At 37.3% G+C, this 23,304-nt stretch overlaps 1 protein-coding gene across 2 annotated transcripts in view; it reads left to right on the top strand.

Annotated features, from left to right (window-relative positions):
- The window catches only part of LOC101631432 (chromosome unknown open reading frame, human C9orf3), a 403,160-nt gene that overhangs the window by 69,123 nt on the left and 310,733 nt on the right, over positions 1 to 23,304 (top strand). For both annotated transcript variants that reach the window (XM_012726242.1, XM_004684919.2), the window contains exon 3: positions 10,057 to 10,223. In XM_012726242.1, the coding sequence (XP_012581696.1) occupies positions 10,057 to 10,223 (167 nt within the window). The remainder of the gene's footprint in view (positions 1 to 10,056; positions 10,224 to 23,304) is intronic.

The following is a 23,304-nucleotide window of genomic DNA, read 5'->3' as shown; positions in this document are numbered from 1 at the left end:
GACAGCCAAATTTAGCATTTTTGTAGTTGTATTTAGGGATAAGAGTTATCTGAACATTCCTATTCCACTTTGTTGTGGGTGGACTAATAAAGACATGGGTGGTTGCATATAGAAATAATTATTGGTGTAGATGTTTTAAGAGTTAGTGTACACCCATGTATTTTCTTGCTCCTGAGCTGAGAGGGTTTAGAGCAATGAATTCACTTTAATAAATGAGCATTTTGGTTTCTAATACCATTATTCAATAAAGGAAACAGGACTTGGAAAAAACTAGAACTGGAGTAGATGATACACAAAATGAACCTGGAGCAGCTTGCAGTGTTAGAAAATAAGGAAGTTTTCAGACTCCTGTGCTCCTCCCTGGCCTGGTTCCAAAACCTGAGAGTCCCACTTTATTTCTGTTCCTTTTCTCAGAGAAAAGGAAGAGAGAAAAGGGGAAGAAAAGGGGACGGAGGGGGAGAATGGAAGAGAGAGGGATGGAGAGAAGGAAGGAGGGAGGGAAGATAGGAGGGAAGAGGGGAAGGGAGGGAAGGGGAAGGTTCTCAAAGAAAAGCAACAACTTTTAATTGTGTGTATATATCAAATGTCCAAGAAGCCATCTCAAAGAACTTCTAATAGCCAAAACTTAGCAACAAAATAAAGTACTTTTGATCTAAATGTATAAAATAAATGTCGTTGAGTCCATACTGTTATAAATGATTGAAGGAATGAAAAATGAAAATGGACAAATCCATGATCAAGAAGTCCACATTATATACCCACTTTGTCCCAAAGGAGGTGGAAAATAACTCTCATTCCTTAAATGTGAGCTACACATAGTAACTTCCTGTCAAAAAGGATGGTATGAAAAAGGGAAAAAGATAGTCACTTTACACTTGAGAAACCTGGCAAATACAGCCTGAGATTAAGGTTAACATTAGTAGTGATGTGATGAAATAGCATCTTAATGAAACTCTTCCCCCAAACCTTAACTTCTAACCCCTCTCTAACATCAGAGAAAAACATCAGGTGAGTTACATTTGTAGTAACCTGTCCACCAAAATACCTGAATTTTGGCTCTTGCGAGAACAGCACAAAATTTCTTATGAACCTGTCATAGTCTAGAGAAGCCTAAGGAAACATTATTAAAAAATAATGTAATGCCTTGAAATAGAAAAAATATCATTAGGGTGCAATCTAAGGAAATTTGAACAAAGTGTAGACCTTAGTTAATAATAATGTGTCAGGACCTTTCTTGGTGGTACAGTGGGTTAAAGTGCAGCACTATGAAGCTGTCATAGCCACTGCAGCATGAGTTCAATCCCTGGTGAGGGAGGTAACCCAAATGGTGCAGCAGACATCTCCTGTCTTGCCTTCTGCTCCCTAGCTGTGTATTTCAGTACATATGCCTATTCTTCTCCCTACTCTGTCTCAGGTGAATCTTCTCACCAGAGGAATCCTCTCACCTGTCCTGTACCCCAATTCCATATGAATAAATAAGTAAATACTTAAAAAAAAATAATGTGTCAATATTGGTTTATCAGTTGTGACAAATATATCATACATGCAATGTTAATAATAGGATTAGAGTATATGACAACTTTGTGTGTTAGGTTTACATTTTTATAAGTAAATCAAAAGCTAATCTGTAAGTTTTTTTGTTAAAATTAGCTCCAGGCATGGTAGACCTTTCCTGTCTTGCTCACTGCTCCCCTCAGCAGTATATTTCAGTTGATCTGCCTGATCTGTTAATCACTTTGTCTCTGGTGAATCCTCTTATTCCCCCAACACCTCAGGCCAGTACCCCAGTTCCTATAATAATAAATAATCTTTAAAAATATTAAAACTAGCTTCATATTTATAAAAAAGTCACCATCTTTCTATCCTAATGTCCCCCCCTTTTAAAGGCTGTTGTCCCACTTTTTGACAAATGGTAATGAAGTCTCTTAAGAGCTAGAAATATACCTGAAAATATAGTAGATTATTTCTTTTAATGATTGTCAATAATTTCTTATTCCCTATTATTATTATAATACTGTAGTTCTAAAGTGAGATATCTGGAAGTATACAAACTACATTTTTCTATCTTAGGTTAGCCATCATAGGGTTGTGGCAACTTTTGAGTTGAAATGCTCTTTCCCACCTTCATCAGTCTGATATTTGGTGTTAGCAGACATTGAAGAGTGACTGTTGAAGCAGACATTGAAGAGTGACTGTTGAAGCAAACACATATGTAATAATACAACATGTTTCTTGGAAAAGTTGTGTACTTTGCTACACAAAGGGGGAATATATCCTTCAAAAATATTTTGGTGAGAATGAGGACAGGGTCAAGAATGTGTAAAGGTGTTTTCTTGCTAAATTAGAAAGGGATGGAGTTGTGTTTTTGATTCTAGATTTTCATTAACAAAACCCCCCAAAAACCAGAAACCTTTTTTTTGAATTTATATACTTTGTGCATTTTTCCATATTTTCCCCATTCTCCATTTCACAAATGTCAAAAGGTGATCCCAAGTGTCCAAAATAAAAGCATTTTCTGGTAATCCAAAATTTCCTTTGTGATTATTAAAATAGTTGTGGAGGCCCTCCCTGGTGGCGCAGCGGGTTAAAGCACAGCACTAAGAAGCTAAAGCCACTTCCTCATGAGTTTGATTCCCGCCTGTCCCGGAGGTGACCACATGGTGTGGCAGACCTCTCCTGACCCGCCCGCTGCTCCCCTCAGCAGTACACTTCTTCCATCTGCCTGTTCTGCTCCCCGCTCTGTCTCTGGTGGTCTGGTGAAGCCTCTTGCCACCCCTGAGCCTCTGGACTATACCCCAGTTCTGTATGCACAAATAAATAAATAAATCTTTAAAAAAAACATAGTTGTAGAATCAGCCAAGTAAGCTATAAGATCTGAGCTTAAGTTGATGAATTACAGAATATGAAAAAATGGAGGAAATTTTGAAAAAAGGAAATTTGATTAAATACAAGAAATTTATTATTTTTTAAAAGATTTATTTGTGCATACAGAACTGGGGTACAGGCCAGAGATGCAGGGATGATGAGAGGATTCACCAGAGACAGAGTGGGATACAGAACAGGCAGACCGATGAAGTACACTGCTGAGGGAAGCAGCAGACGAGTCAGGAGAGGTCTGCTGTGCCATGTGGGTCACCTCTTGGCAAGGATCCAACTCATGCTGAAGTGGCTTAGCTTCTTAGTGCTGTGCTTTAACCTGCTGCACCACCAGGGAGGACCCGAGAAAGTAAGGAAAATGCATTGTAAGTTAAGTAATATTTCAGCTTTTATAAATCTCAATGATAGTCCTTTGTTTTATGTAACATCAATATATTATAAAAACATTAATGGGAATACTTTTTATATTTGTTGCTGAAGGATTGGACCAAGGAAGATACAGGCTTTTGGAGTATTTTGTTTGACATCAGCACCAAATGTTAAAGCAGATTTTTGGAAGAGAGTTCATGGCTAAAAGGAACATTTCTATAATTAAATCTTACCCCTGCCCTCCTTTCTTGCTTCAAGAAACCAGTGCAAAACTCATGAGAACTGAAGTGGATTTATACATCAATTTTATAATATAATAATATTACTTTGAAAGAGGAATTGATCATCTCATACTTGAAAATATTTGGGAGGTATCTTTTTAATCTTCTTTCTCCCCATTGTGCATTCTAGAATTAAAATTATTTCCCAGAATCCCCGGAAAGTCATGAAGAAAAGAAAATGATGGTTCTCTTCCCTTAAACAAGTAAACAAAATCACCAACCAAACTAAAAATGTAACAAAATATAAAAGGAAAATAAGATATATCACAAATTATAACCAAAGCATATTAGAAGATGGGAGTCAGGAGACACAAATACTGCTAACTAATCCATGATTTCAGATAACACATTTATGATTTCATGATCTATTTGTGTAAAATGAGACGATTCCATGAGAAGATCTTCAAATATTTGCCACATATAAAATGCTATATTCACAAGGGACTTCCACATGAGAAGACTGTCTTTATTTATGAGTAGTGTGCCTATTTGGCACCCAAACACTTCTGGTGAAGAACTAGTGAATTTATAAATCAAAGCCACTTTCAATCCAGTTCATTTGGACTATATACAAAATCTGTGTTTTTGAGACTCCTTAGATTTGCTATATTGTGATTAACGAATCCTGGTTTTGCTAATTGGCCCATGAAATAGAATGAAATCAGAGAGATTTTGTGTGTGTGTGTGTGTGTGTATGTGTATGTAGGAAGGAGAGACAGTCATAGTTGACACCTCCTGTTTAGTAATCTAGCTCCTAGCATAAGAAGGCAAGACAGTTGTTCATCTGCAGTAGAGAACATGGAGTGTTAATGAGAACATAGAGTCATAAAAAAAAAATTGGTGCATAGACAGATTAAAAAAGAATTGGAGGAGGCCCTGAGACTTTGTAACCTGTGGAAATTTATAAAATATTATAAAAGATTCTGACCTCTGAAGCTACATCTGTAGCTCTCTGATCTCCAATGACCATACTCACAAACATTGCAGACTTGTAACCTCCTATGTGCTGATGCAAATCTTTGAAAATGATGACTATGTGGAGGGAGTAAGCCTTGAAACATTTTTTTAAAGATTTATTTATTTATGTATACAGAACTGGGGTACAGGCCAGAGGGGCAGGTGAGAGGATTCATCATAGAGTGAGAAGGAGAACAGGCAGATCAATGAAGTACACTGCTGAGAGAAGCAGCAGGTGGGTCAGAAGAGGTCTCCTGCGCCATGTGAAACACCTCCAGGGTGGGGATCAAACTCATGCTGAAGTGGCTTTAGCTTCTTAATTCTGTGCTTTAATCTGCTGCACCACCAGGGACGCCCCAGCCTTGAAACATTTTTTAAACTAAAACTAACATGGTTTTAGTCAGTCCTCCACAAGTTTTCCTTAAAATATGTCTGTGACTAAAGCATTTCAGTGTGAATTGACCTCTCCTGTAACCTGTTTAGGCTGCTACAGCAAAATACAGAAGTTTATTTGTCACAGTTCTGGAGGCTGGAAGTCCAGCATTGTCAGGTTCTGGAGTAAAGGCCTCTTCTGCAATGAAAGTTGTTTACTTCTCACTGTGTACCCACATGGTGGAGGTACTAGGGAGCTCTGTTAGGCTGTCATTATTCTCATTCCTAAAGCCTCTGTCCTCATAACCTAGACATCTTTCTCATTCCCCAACCATTACTTTGGATGTTAGGACAATTCTGGGTACCTATAATCTATCCTATAAACATTTTAGTAATGTGACCAAAGCACAAGGCTAAGAATATGGAATATATATATGTTACAGGGCAGGGAGAGAGGGAACCACTGAACCCCCAAGCCTGCCTGCTCTGAGTAGTTTCTGCCATCTGCCACATCAAGACAAAACATATAAGACTTTAATAAAAAGGAACTTGAATAAAGTGAGTATACAATACGGAAGACAAAGAATATAATTTCTAAATCAAACACCTGAAGTTACCCATCCCTTTGTGGGTAAAAGTCCACCCAAAAGGGATTGGTCCAAAGCAAGGCATGAAAGCCTGCCACAAGCCTAAAGCACGTTCTGGCTGGGACCCATTGAAAAGGGTCAGAAATGACCCGACAAGTCTGGGAGGAAAAGAGCAAATCAAAATCAATATAAACATTGCCATAGTCAACCTCCCCACGGGTCTCTCACCCACATCTCTTTCAACCAGACCAGGTCCAAGAAATAAACATGGCTTCTTTACATGTCTCCTTTTGCTCCATGTGTCTTCCTCAGGTCTCCTTCTGGCTCTCCATACTGCTTCCTTCCTCTTCAGATTCTTCTCTTTCTTTTTCTCTTCTCAGCTCCACCGTACTTCTGTGTGGGGTAGGGAATCTGGAACTTCCCCTTTCCTAGGGACTACCCTGTTACATATATAACTCATTTATTCCAGTGATTATACTCCTAGATAACTACAGAGCGTATTTATAAATGTACATAGATTTTCCTTCCCTCTTAGGACACAATGGGCAAAATAGTTAGCCCTCTCTATTTTCACTTGAATGTGTTCGTGATGGGAGCCACTTCACTCAAGTCACTACAGGAGGACACTTTTCATGATTTCCCATCCTCCACCTGTTGGTTGATACCTAGAATTCCACCACTAGAGCTTTTCCAGGTGTTAAAGTTCTTTAAATTGTTTTAAATATTTGGATTCTGACTAGTGATGTGCATAAGCATATCAGGTTGCAAAAGCTCAAAAGGCACTTAGATAAGGAATGTTGAGGAGGTCAGAAGGTCAGAAAGGAGTAGGCTGGAAGTACAACTTGAAACTGCCTACCTAGGTAGTTCTGGTTCAGGATCTCTCAATGTTGCAATGAACTGTCTGCCAGGACCTATTTATGAGTAATTTCAATATGACAGTCTAATATCAGATATGGGTACTTATTTGTGGATGCCTTTAGATAGATAAAATTGATGTATACTTTCAGAGTGATAGCTTTGGAGACTGAGTGGAACTCAGTCCAAAAAATACACTAAGGAAGACGGGATACCCAACCTTGTAAAGAGAAGGTTGAGAAAAGAGAATTATGAGAACAGTGGGGAGGTTGGAGGTAACTTTTTCTAGGGGACTTGCCAAGTAATTCCCTTGGAGGAAGAGTACAGATAGCTAGATTATGACAGAAGCATCAGGAAAAACTCCAGAAAATATTTGAAACTAGATCATTTGGAGAGGAAGGTGGTAACAAACTGTACTTTAGTTGGTCAGTGGAAGGACCAACTACCCCAATTGTATGGTACCCAACTCACATCTCCCTATCACACCAGTAGTTTTTATTTTGAAAAGTCACCAATCCCCGATTTTTTGATGGTCTCACCTCAGATGCTCAGTACCATTATTGGACACTGACATTATGCTGTTTAGAGTTAAGATTATTATCCGTGTGTCCCAAGTATTCTCTGCCTGTGGTGTGTATCTTGTCCCTTACTTGGGGACATCCTTTATTGTTTAATAATTTAACCATACCTCCTACCACCTGCATCAGAGACCTGAAAAAACTATTATCTATTGTAGTATGACACATTATTCCCAAACTAAACAGCTTGAAGGATCATTTATTATCTCACATATTTCTGAAGGGTTAGGAATCCAGGAACAATGTAATGGGGTAGTACTGGCACAGGATCACTTACAGATTTGCAATGGACTGTCTGCCAGGATCAGAGACATTTTTAAGGCTCCACTGGATTTGGGAATTCCATTTCCAGACTCACTTGCATGGTTGCTGACAGATATGAGGTTCTCATGATTTTTGGACAGATGTCATTGTTGCTACCTCAGGCACCTGCAGAAAGCTGGGTACTATCATGACAGGTGGTTTCCTCCAAAGATACTAGAGAGAAAGAGGGAGAGGATATCAAGAGGCACCTAAATGGAAAGTCACAGGTTTATATATAATCTAATCTCAGAGGTGCCATTACTTCTGCCACATCCTGTTGGTCACAAAGATCAGCCCTGCTACAGTGGTAAGGTGATTACATAAAGGTGTGAATACCTAGAGGTAAGGGTTGTTCTTTTCCATCTCCTTTTGTAGTGTCTCTCAGACATGACTCTTTTGTAAATCTGATTGATTTTTGCATTCTGGAGGTTGATGGAGGAAGCCTTGGTTACCACAGACCTAATCTCACAGGTGAAATGCATAATATGCCAGCATGGCCGTCAGCTAAACCTTATAGAGAGGAGAGCAAAATATCTTGGCATGCCAGTCCTTTGGGGAGAATTTGTTCCCCATGTAGGGAAGGAAAGATTGTAACACCAGACTTACCTAAGGAAATGAGGTTCTAAGCACAAAAACAAGAGATCTCACATAGTGTCAGAGTTAGCCTAAGCACCTTAGGTAGGACTTAGGAACATAATATGGGGTTAGCTCCCTTTTGTGTGATGTGAAGAAAATCTTAGGAGATTTCTAGGACAAGAGCTTGACACTTCCTGTTGAAAAATCACAATTTTATTTAAACCCAGGAGTCTGTTTAGATTGGAAGTGGCTTCTAGACTCCTAGAACTGAGAAAAGTTGTGGGGGTCATTTGCTTCAGTGAGAAAGAAGACTTGTTTCTCTTTGCCATTGCCAGAGAAAGCAGTGGGAATATAGCCTGTTTCTACCAATGATGATTACTTTTCTTTCTTGGAACCTTCTTTAAATGGGCCTTGGGGAAAAACATCAAACCAATATTCCTCACTCCTCATGCATCCAGCCCCAGGCCCAACTGGAGGACATGAGTTCTAGAGGTTTCCTCATAAGATTCTTAAACAGCTTGAGCTGGATAGTTAACTGAAGTTAATTCAATTAAGGAAGGACTCAAGGGGCACTCAGAATACACTGAAATTGATGAGAAGTACTGGATCTTCCATGAAATCTTACTTTTGTTCTTGGATTTATTAACTTGAAATATAGAATTATACAATTATATTCTATAGCAGACATAGATTCACTTGCCTTTCAGAGAGGTCAAGATACTAATCCCACAGTAATGGAATAAGTTGACAACCCAGATTGTACTAAAATCTTCTGAATTTCTCATCTTTTTTCCCTGTGCCAAATTGAACCTGCCAGTTATAATGGCAGGTACATTTCTAGGATAGGCAGACTGCAAGTGCCTGTTGCGGTAAGGTCCAATTTCTGCTCTTATTGTGATCTGTGAATGACAAGGGATCACATTTTCCAGGCTCTCTTGTGTTCTGGCATCCTGCTATGTTTGGCAAATAAGGGGACAGGGGCAAGAGAGGGTGCTGGTGCAATTTTTGAAAAGAGGAGTTGGTGAGAAACAGGTATTCTTCCTCATTCCCTGCTTACTTTATGATCTGCAGCAGTGACTGGGTCTCTGTGGTGCCAGCATCCACAGGACAGCTCCCATTGTGATTCTGGCTTTTGGCAAATGATACAGCCTCTATAATCCGGGGCATGCAGCTTCTCCAACCCAATAAGCCAGTTTGCTCACTGTTGTAACTACACTGAATTGCCTTGATCTCCCTTGCTTGGCATCTCATTCAGCTCTTCAATCCCTTTTTACCCAGTTCCCTGTATAAATTATTTGTTTAAAACTAGACTGGTTACTCTTTTCCTTACTGGATCCTGACTAACAGAGTGGGACCATCATTCCATGTGTTTGTGCACTTTGTAGGAAAACAATAAATCCTAATGTTCAAACCTAGTGTTGTTAATCAAGCTGATGAAAACTACATATTTGTCTTAACTCCTGAAAAGTAAAAGATAGACATATTTTCCTGAGGGTTAGTCTTGTGCCTTCTGCTGCAGTATCAAAAGAATGGATTACATTGGTCTTATAGGTCTCCATTTATGTAAACCATGACTTAATCATGGAAGAAGCTGTTCTCTGTATGGGTGGGTTTGTATTTTTTAATTGTAGCAGAACAAGCCCCAATGTCATGCCATTGGTTTCCACCCTCATTTTGGTAATGACTGTGCACTTGGCCTTCCCATCACAAGCTAGTTGGTGTGACCTATAGTCCTGTTTATATGCCAACCCCTGTTCTTGGCCTCCACACAAGGATTCCCACAAGGGTTCCATTTGAGATGGTGGTTTCCAAGATTGGGGTGTCTGTCTGCCAGCATTGGATTTGAGACCACCAGCTTGTTTTTCCGAGTATTAAAATCTCAATGATCTCCAACAAATTTTCTTTTCCAGAATATTTTCCAAAAGGTTCGTAAGAATATCTCTAAAACATTTTTGTTTTGAAGGCATATAGGGTCTAAGGAGAAGGGTATGGGTAATGCAAATTTTAACTTGGCAGGCTGGTTTTAAAAACTTTATCCAAAAATATTTTTCCCTTAAAAAAAAAAACAACTCTCTTTACATATTTAAGTAATTCATTTGGGAAAAATTACCACTCGGCTGGCTATTTACATAGCCAACCTTTAGCAGCTTCATTTCAGAATGCTTTGAAACCAGTCAACTACAAAGCCTCAAATGTTTTTTCTTTAAAAGCTCAACTTAACCTTTACTACCATGTGGGTGAGAAAAGTGACAACTCATTTTAAAGATTCTCCCCTTTTGTTTCTTTGTCTTTCTTCTGCAGACCATGTGTTTATACTATGGGATCGCCCATAAACAACAGGGCCCTTTTTCCATGCCAGGAGCCACCCGTTGCCATGTCAACATGGCAGGCTACAGTTCGAGCAGCTGCATCTTTTGTTGTCTTAATGAGTGGGGAAAATTCTGCCAAGCCAGCACAGCTTCGGGAAGGTACCGTACATGTGGCCTATGCTTCTTTATATATTGCACACATGGTGGACCCAGGAACCCATACGCCCTGTTTTTCTCAACTTTAAAAAGCTCCTTTATTAGTTGGGTTGGAATGAACATACTATAATATATTCTGCCAGAGAAAACAGCAGGGAATGGGGAGGGGCACCGGGGAACCTGGGAAGGGGATGTGGATTCTTCATGCCAGAGTTATCAATTCCTCTATTATTTCAGCAGTTATTTTCACCTGGTGGCTTGTGGGCCATAAGTGGGTGGTCTTGGGTGAAGACTTTCTGGGCAGACTGTTATGTCATGGAAGCCTCTGAGCTGTAAATGTTTCAGTCCTGGATCCTGTACAAGATCATTATGCTGAGTGATAATGCTCCTTTTGGCCAACTATTGGAGTTGTCCTGCTAAAGCATCTGTTCTTTTTCCCTATGAAGTTCTGAACCAAAGAAAAAGGGAAAGCAAGTATAAATGCACTATCAATGATTTGTGTGTTATGATAATTAACTTTTTTCATGTCAATCCCCCAGCATGTTGATATCAGGTAAAATTTTTGTAATTGTAATATTTCCTTATCTAAAATATGGTGTCTTTGCTACATACTTATATAAAATAGAAAAATAAAAGTAAATAATTTGAGAGGAAACAGTCACTTACATTTTGTTGCATTTCCCGTATTTAAAATCTTTATGTATAGAAAATATCTTAAAATTGTCATCATAGCACTTAGCACTTTTTATATATATTTTTTACTTATCCATTGTTTTTCAAAATATTTTAAATCCTGTGTAATATTTTGTAGTATGAATATTTAAGGGCTTACTTACCATTTCTGTGTTTCTAAACCTTTTTGTTTCTAGGTTCCCTCCCCCCCATTAAATTCCTGAGTTTTATATAATCTAAGAATTATCAGTCTAAAGTTTTGAACATTTTTAAGGCTGTGGGTACATACCCCAAGTTGTTATGTGGATCTCTGTTTCCCATCAGATAGGCAGGGGAAGATCTCTTTTTAATTTGGAATGCTCTGATTACCAATGAGGTGTTAGATGCTTTACATGTTTCTGAAACATTTCCATTTCATATCTGTTTTTTTCCTTTGCCCATTTTTATACTGAAATCTTTTTTTTTTTAAGATTTATTTATTTATTCATATGGAACCGGGGTACAGGCCAGAGATGTGGAGGGTGATAGGATTCACCAGAAACAGAGAGAGGAGCAGAACAGGCAGATCGACGAAGCACACTGCTGAGGGGAGCAGCAGGTGGGTCAGGGGAGGGCTGCCTTGCCATGTGGATCTCCTCCGGGGCAGGCGGGAATCGAACTCATGCAGAAGTGACTTTAGCTTCTTAGTGCTGTGCTTTAACCCGCTGAGACACCAGGGAGAGCCTATACTGAGATCTTAACAAGTTTTTCAAAGGCTTGGTTGGTCTTTTAATGTTTTTGCTTAAAAAAATAAAAGATTAATCTCATCCTTGTGAGAAATATTTTTCAGCAAGTATGTCTTGTATTTAATGTTCCTGACAGGAAGTCTTCATTTTTATGTAATCAGGTATGTTAGATTTCTTTGGAAAGTCTTTTGCTCTGGGATCTACCTGTTTTACTCCAATGTTTTAATTTAATTTTTAGTATAAGTTTTATAATTAAGTCTTTAATCTGGTTGTAGTTTATTCTACTTAGTACTGTGAAGTGAGTACTAGAGTTTTTTTTTTTTTTAATATCAGAAACCAGTTCTTCCAAGGTCATCTATAGTTTTTTTTTCTGATTTGTCATGTTTACTTTATCATTTATTAGGTTTACATGTGCAATAGAGTCTTCAGTGAGTATTTACTCAATTCTCTAAGTAAATGCATTTAAAATTTTTATTTTTAAAAGCTAGGTCACCTTTAAATGATTTATTTACAAATAAACAAAGAAGAAAAAACTGCAATAAATTCTCCATTATACTCCTATCCCCAACTACTCTCCTCCAAGGCAACCAAGGTCACTAATTTCCTTTGTTACAAAAAATCAAGCATGCTACATACATTTTTTTATATTATACTTCTCTTTTAGAATAAATTAATCTCATAGATAATTTTGTATCTGAACATGAGTATGTCCTCATTATTCTTATGACTATAGTGTATTCCATAAGTAAGTATTGGACTATTTAGTAACTCAGTAGCTCTCAAGTTCACTCTGTATCTAATAATGATGGATTTAATGGTAGCATTTACTACTATCCTCTTCGGTCATCCCACCCCCCAGTTTTAATTTATGTAATATGAGGTTTGAGACTGTTATCACACACTTACACACACAAACACACACACATATACATATATCCATATATGTGTATGTATATATCTGCTTTATGTTTTGTATTCTAGGAATTACTGTTGTTTGACATTTTCATATCCTTTTGCAATAAATGTATAGATTTCCTTTATTTTTCACTTCTTAAATTTGAATACTCTCTATCAGATCAACTGGAAAATGGCTTTATTTTTTTTTTTCTAAAAGGGACCCACCCTTTTAGTGGGTGTGTAGTAGTATTTTCTGAACCCTCCAATATTTAGGTTGCTTTTTTGTTTGTTTGTTGTCTAACTTATGAACAATCCTTGTCTAGGTATAAAACTCTAAGGGTTTCTTTTTCTTCCAAAATTGTAAACAAATGTTCATTATCATCCTTAGTACTTCTGAGGAGAAATCTGATAACGAATTCTTTTTATTCTTTGGAAGTAGCCTTATTTTCCTACCAGCAATTCATAAAATTTTTCTTAAGTTATGCAATTGGAACTTTTTAGAAGTTGTATGTACCTTTAGTTAGTTGTATGTACTTTTTCATAAAAATCAACTTTATTCAAAATTTACATATAACAAAATGTACAGTTTAAGACTGCTTCAGTCGGGTTTGACAAGTACACCACCCCTTTGAAGATCTAATCCACTCCATTATCATAGAAATTCCCTCCTGTCTGTACTGTTCTTCTTTAAGTCAATCTTCCCTAATCCCACTCCAGATCTACCACTGATCTGATGTCCCTATCTGTAGAATAGTTTTACCTCCTTTAAAGATTCATTTAGAGTCATTCCATGTCCATTCTTTTTTGTCTGGTCAGCTTTGCTCATCATGTTTGTGAGATTCATCCACATTGTTATAGATATCAATAGCTAATTCTCTTTTTAAAAATCAACAAATAATTATCCGTTATAAGAATAAACCAGTGTTTTTTGATTTTTGTTTTTGTTTTTCTTACCTATTTATCTGTTGAAGAACATTTAAATTGTTTTTGGTTATTGCAAAGGTGATGATTTGAACATTATTGTAAAAGATTTTTTGTAATTATAGGTTTGTATTTTGTTTGACTAGATACCCAAGAGTGGAATTGCTGGATCATATACCTGTATGTTTATAAGTATCTGTGAAATTATTTCCAAAGGGATTACATCATTTTATATTCCACCAGCAATGCATATTGTGTGTCCTCACAAATACTAAGTATTGTCTCTCCTTTTACTTTTAAACCTCTGACTGGGTATGAAATACTATCTCATTGTCATTTTAATTTGCATTTCTCTGATAACTAATGACAGTGAGCTGCTTTTCTGTACATTCTTATATCTTCGTTTGAAAAGCATCTCTCCAAGTCATTAATCCACTTATTTAATGTTGTCTTTTAGTTTTTTTTATTAAGTTGTAGAATATAAGCTCTAGTAAACTTTTTCTCTTTTTGTCTATCGCAAATATATTATCCGAGTCTTTGTGACTGCCTTTTCATTTTTTATTTATGTTTTTTATTTACACTGTATACCACTGATTTTCCAAGAACTCTTGCATTTTTCCCTTTAAAATTAATTAATTCAATAATTAATTTTGCATAGAAGAACCAAGGAGTAGGCCAGAGGTACAGAGGGTGAGAATATTCAGCAGAGACAAATTGGGGAGCAGAATATCTACTGAAATAACACTGATGAGGGGACTAGCAGGTAAGATGAGAGCTCCCTGGCTGGGGTTGAACTTAGGCCGTAGTGGTGATAATGCTGAGACTTAACTCCTCGTTCTCCTGCCCAATACTAACATCCTTTGTCAGTTCTATCATAGATTTAAATAGTCATTGTACTAGTTGCCTTGAAACTCAGCATTTTTTATCTGTCACTTTATGTCCTTTTATTTTACCCTGTTACACTCTTTCAAACAATTGTCATCTAATGGATTTTTACTATTTTTGCACAGAAGTGATAATCTTAAGTGTCTTTTTGGCAATTGTCTGGTGAAGCTCTGCTGAACTCACGTTGGATTTTTTTTAAGATCTATTTATTTAATACATATAAGAACTGGGGTACAGGCTAGAGGGACAGGGGATGAGAGGATTCACCAGAGACAGAGTGGGGAACAGAACAGGCAGATGTAGGGAAATACACTGCTGTGGGGAGTAACTGGACAGACAGGAGAGGTCTGCTATGCCATGTGGGTCACCTCCCTGGCCTGGGATCAAACTCATGCTGCAGTGGATGTAGATAGCCTCATAGTGCTGTGCTTTAACATATTGGGCCAGCAGGGAGGACCCACATTGGATCTTTTTTCTGCCCTTTCTACTCCCATTATGATAAAGAATTTGTCTATGTTCCTAACCATTTATACATTATATCACAGAACCGAATTTAAGAATTCAGGCTGAGGGCAGCACATACGGTGGGATCCATCAGCAAAGAACTAGAAAATAGAAGAGTCCTAACAAATCTATGTGCCAGAGCCAGAATGGCCGTGAAATCCAAAATGAAACAATATCTATAAATGTCTTGTACTCCTTGGAGAAAAGGATACCACTGTCTTTCTACCTTTTGTTTTCTGAGTTGGTAGATTGGTTCCCTAGGACCTCCAGTCTGCTGTGCACAGCACTCTTTGAAACAATGAACCATCCTTGAAAACATGAGCAACAAATCTAACCCACAAGTCATAGTTTCCATCACATCAACCTGATTAGCACATTTGCTAGCCACCAGATGATTCTCTGAAAGTAGCAAAACACCTGGTAGCAGTACAAGGTAATGAGGCAGATAACAATGATAGAAATGTAACACTTGAGCAGGAGGGCAGAAATCAGAAGGACCACTGGTTCTTGCTATGTGGAAAAAAATGACTCCCTAAAGAAAGGCTAATGGTTCATGCAGTAGAGTAATGACTACCATAAGTATTTTATTAGCTGAGGAGTCACTATCTTTTTTTATGAAGTCAAAGTCAAGGTCATAAGTTTTGATTGACTCTTTTGACTCCTTTATTATTTAACTTCCCCAGCATAATGTCATTTGGGTAGAAATGCTAGCCTATGTTATGGTGATCCTGTATTTCCTGTCAGATTGTAGCTAACCTATTAAGTACAGAGACCTAGTGCTCAATACAGTCCTTTGTATATAACAGGTTTTTAATACCCATTTGTTGAATAATGTTCTGTATAATCAGATAAAGTAATATATTCATAGAAAGAGCATTTTGTCACCACTGATAGTGACAAAACTGTATTTCAAGTCATTTTTTTAACCATGTTTCTGATAAGAGTGTAGCTTCTTCACAGATTTTAAAGGACAAAAATCAGTGCAGTATGTCTTTATTTTCCCATGTTTGGACTTTCTTCTTTTCTTTTTTTTACAGAATAGTATATTTCTAGTGCCTACAAAAATAACACACTCCACTTATGTTTTATGGGAAACCTCAAGATGAATGAGATGGCCTAATTTAAACTCCTTCCAAATGTAGGAGAAAAAAACATGAGCACGTGAAAGGTGTTAAAAATTATATGTGCCCTTGCATAGGATCTGATTTCATTTTTCTGTGCAAAAATATGAGACTGTAGACATTACTTCATCCTGGACAAAATGCTACTCTCTGGCCTGTCCAACAGACCAGCTCTCTGACATTCTCTCTCTTGATTTGGTATGGGAAATTCCAGGAAAAAGCCAAGATTTCAGAATCCAGACCCTCCTGTGTGCAATTGAAAGCCAACTTTTCTTTCCTCTTGATGCCTCAAAATGAGCAATACTATTTAGACTACTCCCACAGTGTGCAGACGGGAATTACATAGGAGGAAATGGTAAATTAAAAGACATTTAGGAATGGTTATGATTAAATGTTTTCCTCACAAAGAGAGAATGCTAAGTAGAAAAAACTCCCTGTTTCTAAAACTGAGGAAACTTTATTCTGAAATGGTACAGATGCATGTGTTTCAAGGGGTAATAGAACAAAGTGAATGCATTTACTTATTTTTCTCTTTAGAAATTTCTGGCAATTAAGTACTGTGTTCTGCTCTGTTACATCACTAACAGTGTTTCACATAATGCCTATGTTTTCATCTCCATCTTCAGCTCTTTTTTTTTTTTTTTTTTTGGTGATTAACTTTTGACTAGCTTTTGCTTGCTACTTTCTTAGACACAGTACTTACCTACTTAGCATATAGGGAGGTTATCATGATTTATTTTGGATAGTGATTCCTGTAGGCATGTGTATAGCAATTCTGTTGCTGTGGATTTTATCTTAACATTCATGAATTTTCTCACATGAATAAAGCACAAAAATGCACCTGTGACCACCTGAAGCACTATGATTTGCTGTCCAGTCTTCTGATTAATTATTTACATAAATATAAGGGGAAGTAGTGTAGGTGTCCATAGGTCAGAATGGCAACTGAGGATTACTTTTCATTCTCTCTTTGTGGGAAAACACTTAATCATAACCATTCAACATAACTTTTAATTATTCCTTGGCTACACACTGTGGGAGCAGTCTAAATAGTATTGCTCATTTTGAAGCATCAAGAGGAAAGAAAAGTTGGCTTTCGGTTTAAAACAGAATGGCAAATTGTAGGAAGTATTTATTGCTCAGGAGGGAAAAACCTCAAAACCTATGGCGACACTTGTGTTCCAAGTTCAGTAGGTGGCGCTCTTTTACCTGATTCACAAGTGATCTTAAAGGTCATTCTCTCTTGGTTCTCCTGTGCCCTGGGCGGTTCCATGTTGTGGAGAAAGAAACCTGAAGCTTTGCTGGGTGGCATCAGTGCTTGAGAAGTAGTGGCATGATCTGGCACATGGCGCTGGTTAGGCAGTGCTAGTGCATACCAGCCCAGGGCGTCTTACTGTCTCCTTTGTTCTGCTGCCAGTTCCCACCCTTGAGCAATAGAGGGGAGAACTAACGAAAGACAGTCATGCCACTGCTATTCAAGAGGGTGGCATGAGCTCATAAAAGCAAAACATATAGACTCGGCATCTAAAATTAGTGAAAGAAAAACAGCTGGATTTGCTGAAAGACTCAGGCACTACAGAAGAAAGCTAAAAGAAAAAATGTATCCCAAACTGAGAGTCTTCCCATTTTTTTATATCTCTTTATAAGTGATTTGGCAATACACTTATAAATACATAGTAATATATATGTATTTAATATACACATTTTCCAATATGTATTACCAGTCACTTTTAATTTGTGACATAAAAGAGAAAAAAGAAAGGTGGGAAAAAAGCAAGGACCATAGAAGAACTGAGTAAAGAAATGGGATACATTAAAGAAAAGCATGTAACAATTTTGTATTTCTAAATATGTCATGCTATCTGTTTCACTTATAAAAGTTTTAAAAATAATATATATATATATTAACAGTATTTAAATGCTTGTTTTAATTGAAGTAAAAACAACAGCTCTTTAAATGCAAGAAATTCTATGAGATGCTTAACTTTATAAGATCAATTGCTTGGCTTTGCTCCTGTGGATTGCATATAGTGTGGCTACCTTTTTATCCAAGGCTCCCTTAAATATAGGATGACATCGCATTAATTTTGTAATTAATTTACTATGTGTAGGCATGAATGTTGTGTAAAAATGACTACAGTGTTGTAACTTTTATTCTTAAACTTTTTTCCTTTATATAAACATAATTTTCTCAAAGTTTTTCATAAGTTTAGCATAAAATATGCTTTCTCTCCATAGGAGAAAGGAGCTAACCTACTCCATTATATGCTATCTTTTTTCCTTTTTCACTCTAGGAAAATAGAATCTTCAAAACTATTCAAAGAACAATATTCTAGAGTGATGATTGTAAAAATTAAGATAATTGTTTTAACACTCTCTAGTTAGTATTTTCAAAGCCACATTTTAAATTGCTTCTTATGATTTGAAAAATAGTCTTTTTCCACTTATATCAATAGGCAGATCACTCAGACAGAAATTAAGAAGAAAAAATGCTCTATAATAATTTAGATTAGGTATACTTAATAGATATTTACATAACATTCCACCTGAAAACAGTAGAATGCACATTCTTCACAAGTGTACATGGAACACTCTCAAGGATAGAACATATATTAGAGCATAAAACCAGTACCTATAAGTATATGAATATTGAAATCATAGCAAGTCTTTTTTGAGCACAGTGACACAAAACTGGAAATCAACAAAAAGAATAAAGAGGGAAAAATCACAAATATATGGAGATTAAACACCATGTTGCTTAACATATATTGGGTTAATGAGTAAATCAAAGAATAAATGAAAACAAATACCTTTAGAGAAATGAAAATAAAGATATATTTTATCTGACTTGTGGGATGCAGCCACATCAGTATTAAAAGGGAAACTTATAGTAGTATTGCTATAGGAAATCAAAGAAGGACAAATATTAATTGTATACTTACTGAAACAGAAAAGAGAAAGAACAGGAAGGACATAATAAAAAAATAGGGCAAATAAAGATTCTAAGAATTATATACTTACAAACATATAACATTCTAAGACCAAATGAGGAACAGAAATTCTGAACAGACTGTTCACCCTAAGATCAATATCCTAATATTTCCAAGGATGCAAGGATGGTATGGTTCAATATACAAATCAATTAATGTGATCTATGACATCAAAAAAGGAAAGATTAAAATCATAGTCCTCTCAGGAAGGGCAGAAATTTTTTTGACATTATTCAATGTCTATTGATGATAAAAACTTTCATCAAAATAAGTATAAAAAAAGATACTTCAGCACAATAAGAGCCATATAAGACAAATGTTCAACCAATTGAAAGATTTTCCTCTAACATCAGAAACAAAATAAAAATTTTCCTCCTCTTAGCAAAGTAGTGGAAGTACTAGTCAAAGCAGACACAAATTGCATAATAGTTACTCAAATTTGAAAGGAAGAAGTAAAATTATCACTGTGATGCAAATGACATGTTAATATAGAAAATCCCAACAACTCCAGTAAAAACAATATATTAGAAATACTAAGCAAGTATAGTAAAGTGATAAGCAACAAAATAAGAATATAAAAAAAAAACCCATTGCAGACAACTAATGAGATAACATAAAGAGAAATCAGGAGAATAATCCTATTTATGATCACATCAAAAAGAGGAAAATACCTCAAGATAAATTTAAGTAAACACATAAAACATCTGTACATGGAAAACTACATTATAGAAATAAAAAGTGGATATTCCAAGTTCATGGACTGTAGAATTAACTTTATTGAAATATCTTTATTCCTAAGGCAATATGCAAATTCAGTGCAATCCTTCCAATAAAAATCCCAAAGACACATGACAGCACCAATGTGGCAGGGAAAGATGCTGGCATTAAGTTCTTTCTTAGATATAATAAATAAGGAAGTAATTGCAGCAAACTCCAGTCAGGACTCAGATTTTTTTTAGACAGGGTTGGTGACCCAAAGGAAGCAGGAGGAAGGTGAGAGCAACAGAGGAAGAAAGGAGTGGGAAATATCAACCAGGACCCTTTCCCCTCTCCACCTACAAATCCAGAACACCTTGACCAGGGAGAGAAAAGGAGGAGAAAGCAACTGGGAAAATCTGAGGCATCTGAAAACTCCAGAAGGTAAAACAAAGGTTAGTGGGTTAATTCATGTGGAGGGAACTGGACTACAGTGGGCCCCACGCCTATGACTTGGACCTGATCTGACACTAACTGGTGACTGGTGACTGGTGGACAGTAGGAGTGGGGATGGTGAGACCTGTGGGAAAGCTAAAAGTCAGCCTACTTGCCATAGTTGGGGGCACAGCAGGGAGTTGGCCACAGTTTGTGGTAACAACTTAATCCCAGCAATAGCCAGAAACCAGGCAACAGCACTCCCACCTTGAGCAGCTGATCTCTGATAGTGAAAACTGGGCAGAGCATGACTGCCAGCACATAGCACACAGCCATTAGCAGGAAGTCTGGCAGGGTATGGCTGCAGAGTGTGAGGCCCTCAGGACAGCAGAGGTTAGACAAGGCGTGGCTGCCAGCATCCAGCATCCAGCCATAGCTAGAAGTTGGGCAGTGGCACAGGTATCACTACTAGTGCAGAGTACCTCATCTGAGTTGAAAACCAGGCCACGGGTGAGGCCATTGCCAAGAGAAGCACACAGACACCCCCTCACCCCCACACACAAACACACAAAACCAGGCAACAGTGGGACCACTGCCACCAAAAAGAGCGTGCATCTCCCAACCACAATTGCAAGTTAGGAATCCCACCATCCCCCCATAGAACAGTGGAAATACAAAAGGAGGGAATCACCATATACAGTACTCATCATTATACTCACAACATCATCATCCTTGTGGAGGATTAGTGCTAGATCCATTCCTCAGTACCCCAAAAGGAGCACATGGAAGAAATGTGGCCAACACCAGCAACATAATATCTCAATGCATGAAACTCATTAGGAAACAAATGACAGGTAGGAAAAAAACATACAAATACCCAAGCAAACCCACAAGGGAAAAACACACCACTAAAAGTTCAGTCACCAGAGGGCCCTCCCTGGTGGTGCAGCAGGTTAAAGCACAGCACTAGGAGGCTAAAGCCACTTCAGCATGAGTTCGATCCCTGCCTGCCCTGGAGGTGATCCACATGGTGCGGCAGACCTCTCCTGACCTGCCTGCTGCTCCCGTCAGCAGTGTACTTCATCAGTCAGCCTGTTCTGCAACCCCACTCTGTCTCTGGTGAAGCCACTCACTGCCCCTGCACCTCTGGCCTGTACCCCAGTTCCATATGAATAAATAAATAAATCTTAAAAAAAAATCAGTCACCAGAAATTAACAATGACATAGAAGAATTTCTCTGCTTGTCAGAGAATTTAGAAACATATGATTAACAATCATAAAGAAGATAAAATGGAAAAAAGTGATATGAGACAAATAATCAATGAAATAAAGAATGAAAATGAGACATAAAAAAAAGAAATAAATTTTGACAAAAGAGCAAAGAAGATACAATGGAACAAAGAAAGTTTGTTCAGCAAACGGTGCTAGGAAAACTGGGAAGCTACATGCAAAAAAATGAAACTAGATCACTGCGTCACTCCAGTCACAAAAATCAACTCGAAGTGGACTAAAGACCTAGACATAAGAACGGAAACCATAAAATACCTAGAAGCAAAGATGGGCCAAACACTACACGAGATACACTTCAGTGACATCTTTAAAGATAGAACACCCAATGCAACAATAGTGAAGGCAAGGATAAATAGATGGGACTACATCAAGTTAAAGAGCTTCTGTACAGCAAAAAAGACATTACAGAAAGCAAACAGACAGCCCACTAATTGGGAAAAAAATTTCTCACACAAAGCTAGTGATAAAGGATTGATCACAAAAATATACAGAGAACTGACAAAACTCAAGAAAAATAAAGTAAACAACCCCATCAGAAACTGAGCAGAAGAGCTAAAAAGACACTTCTCCAAAGAGGAAATGCAGATAGCCAACAAGCATATGAAAAAAAATGTTCAACATCACTTGTAATAAGGGAGATGCAAATTAAAACCACAATGAGATACCACCTCACCCCAGTGAAAATGGCATATCATCAAACAGCTAGCAACAACAAATATTGGTGAGGATGTGAAGAAAAAGGAACTCTCCTGCACTGCTGGTGGGAATGCAAACTAGTACAAGTACTATGGAAAACTGTTTGGAGGTTCCTCAAACTGCTTAACATGGAGCTTCCCTACCACCCAGCAATGCCACTCCTAGGTAACTACCCAAAAGACACAAAAGCACTGATTGAAAAAGATACCTGTACCCCCATGTTTATTGCTGCTTTATTTACAATTGGAAAAACATGGAAGCAGCCCAAATGCCCAAAAGCAGATGACTGGATTAAAAAGATATGGTACATGTACACAATGGAATATTATTCAACAATCAAAAAGATGAGCACATGCCATTTGCAGTAACTTGGAGCTGGAAAAGATCATGCTTAGTGAGTAAGCCAGAAAAAAAGGAAAAATACTGGATGGTTTCACTAATCACAGGAGTATAAAGGATCAGGGGAGAAAATAATGATGATGATGATAATAATAATAATGAACAACTGTATACCAGAGACTTTTTATGAGGGTGGAATGGAGAATAGTGTCAAAATTGGTGGGGGTTGGTAGGGAAGTGCACTGAACTGTGGTTATGGCACATGGGTGATTTGGTAATGGGAAGCTCATGGAGATTACAACTGAGATGGAAAAAGGCACAAAATGGTGTAAAAATAAACTATTATATTAAAAAAAAGAATGGCCATCCCACCAAAATCAATTTACAAGTTTAATGCTATTCCAATAGAAAATCTCAATGGCATGCTTCAAAGAAATAATACAAATATTGATGAAATTTATATGGAACCGCAAAAAAGCTCGAATAGCCAACACTCTCCTAACTAAAATAAATGAGAATGGAAGTACCAAACTCCCAGATTTCAAACTATACTAAAAAGCCACAATAATAAAAAATGCATGGTAGTGGACCAAGCATGGACATACATACCATTGGATTTGAATAGAAAACCCGGATTAAACCCATAGTTTTATGGACAGCTAATCTTTCACAAAGGAACAAAGAATATGCAATGGAACAAAGAAAGTTTGTTCCACAAAAGGTTCAAGGAAAACTGGGATTCTACACGCAAAAAAAAAAAAAAAGCTAGATTACTGCCAACTCAAAATGGATTAAAAATTAGATGTAAGACCTGAAAGTATAAAATATATAGATGAAAATTTTGGTGAAATAGTACATGATGTCACCTCAGTGATACCTTTAAAAATGTGTCACCCGGCCCTCCCTGGTGGCG

This window comes from Condylura cristata, unplaced genomic scaffold, assembly GCF_000260355.1.
Source record: "Condylura cristata isolate star-nosed mole 26May11 unplaced genomic scaffold, ConCri1.0 scaffold00017, whole genome shotgun sequence".
NCBI classification, from domain to species: domain Eukaryota; kingdom Metazoa; phylum Chordata; class Mammalia; order Eulipotyphla; family Talpidae; genus Condylura; species Condylura cristata.
This window is presented reverse-complemented; position numbering and strand designations above follow the sequence as displayed.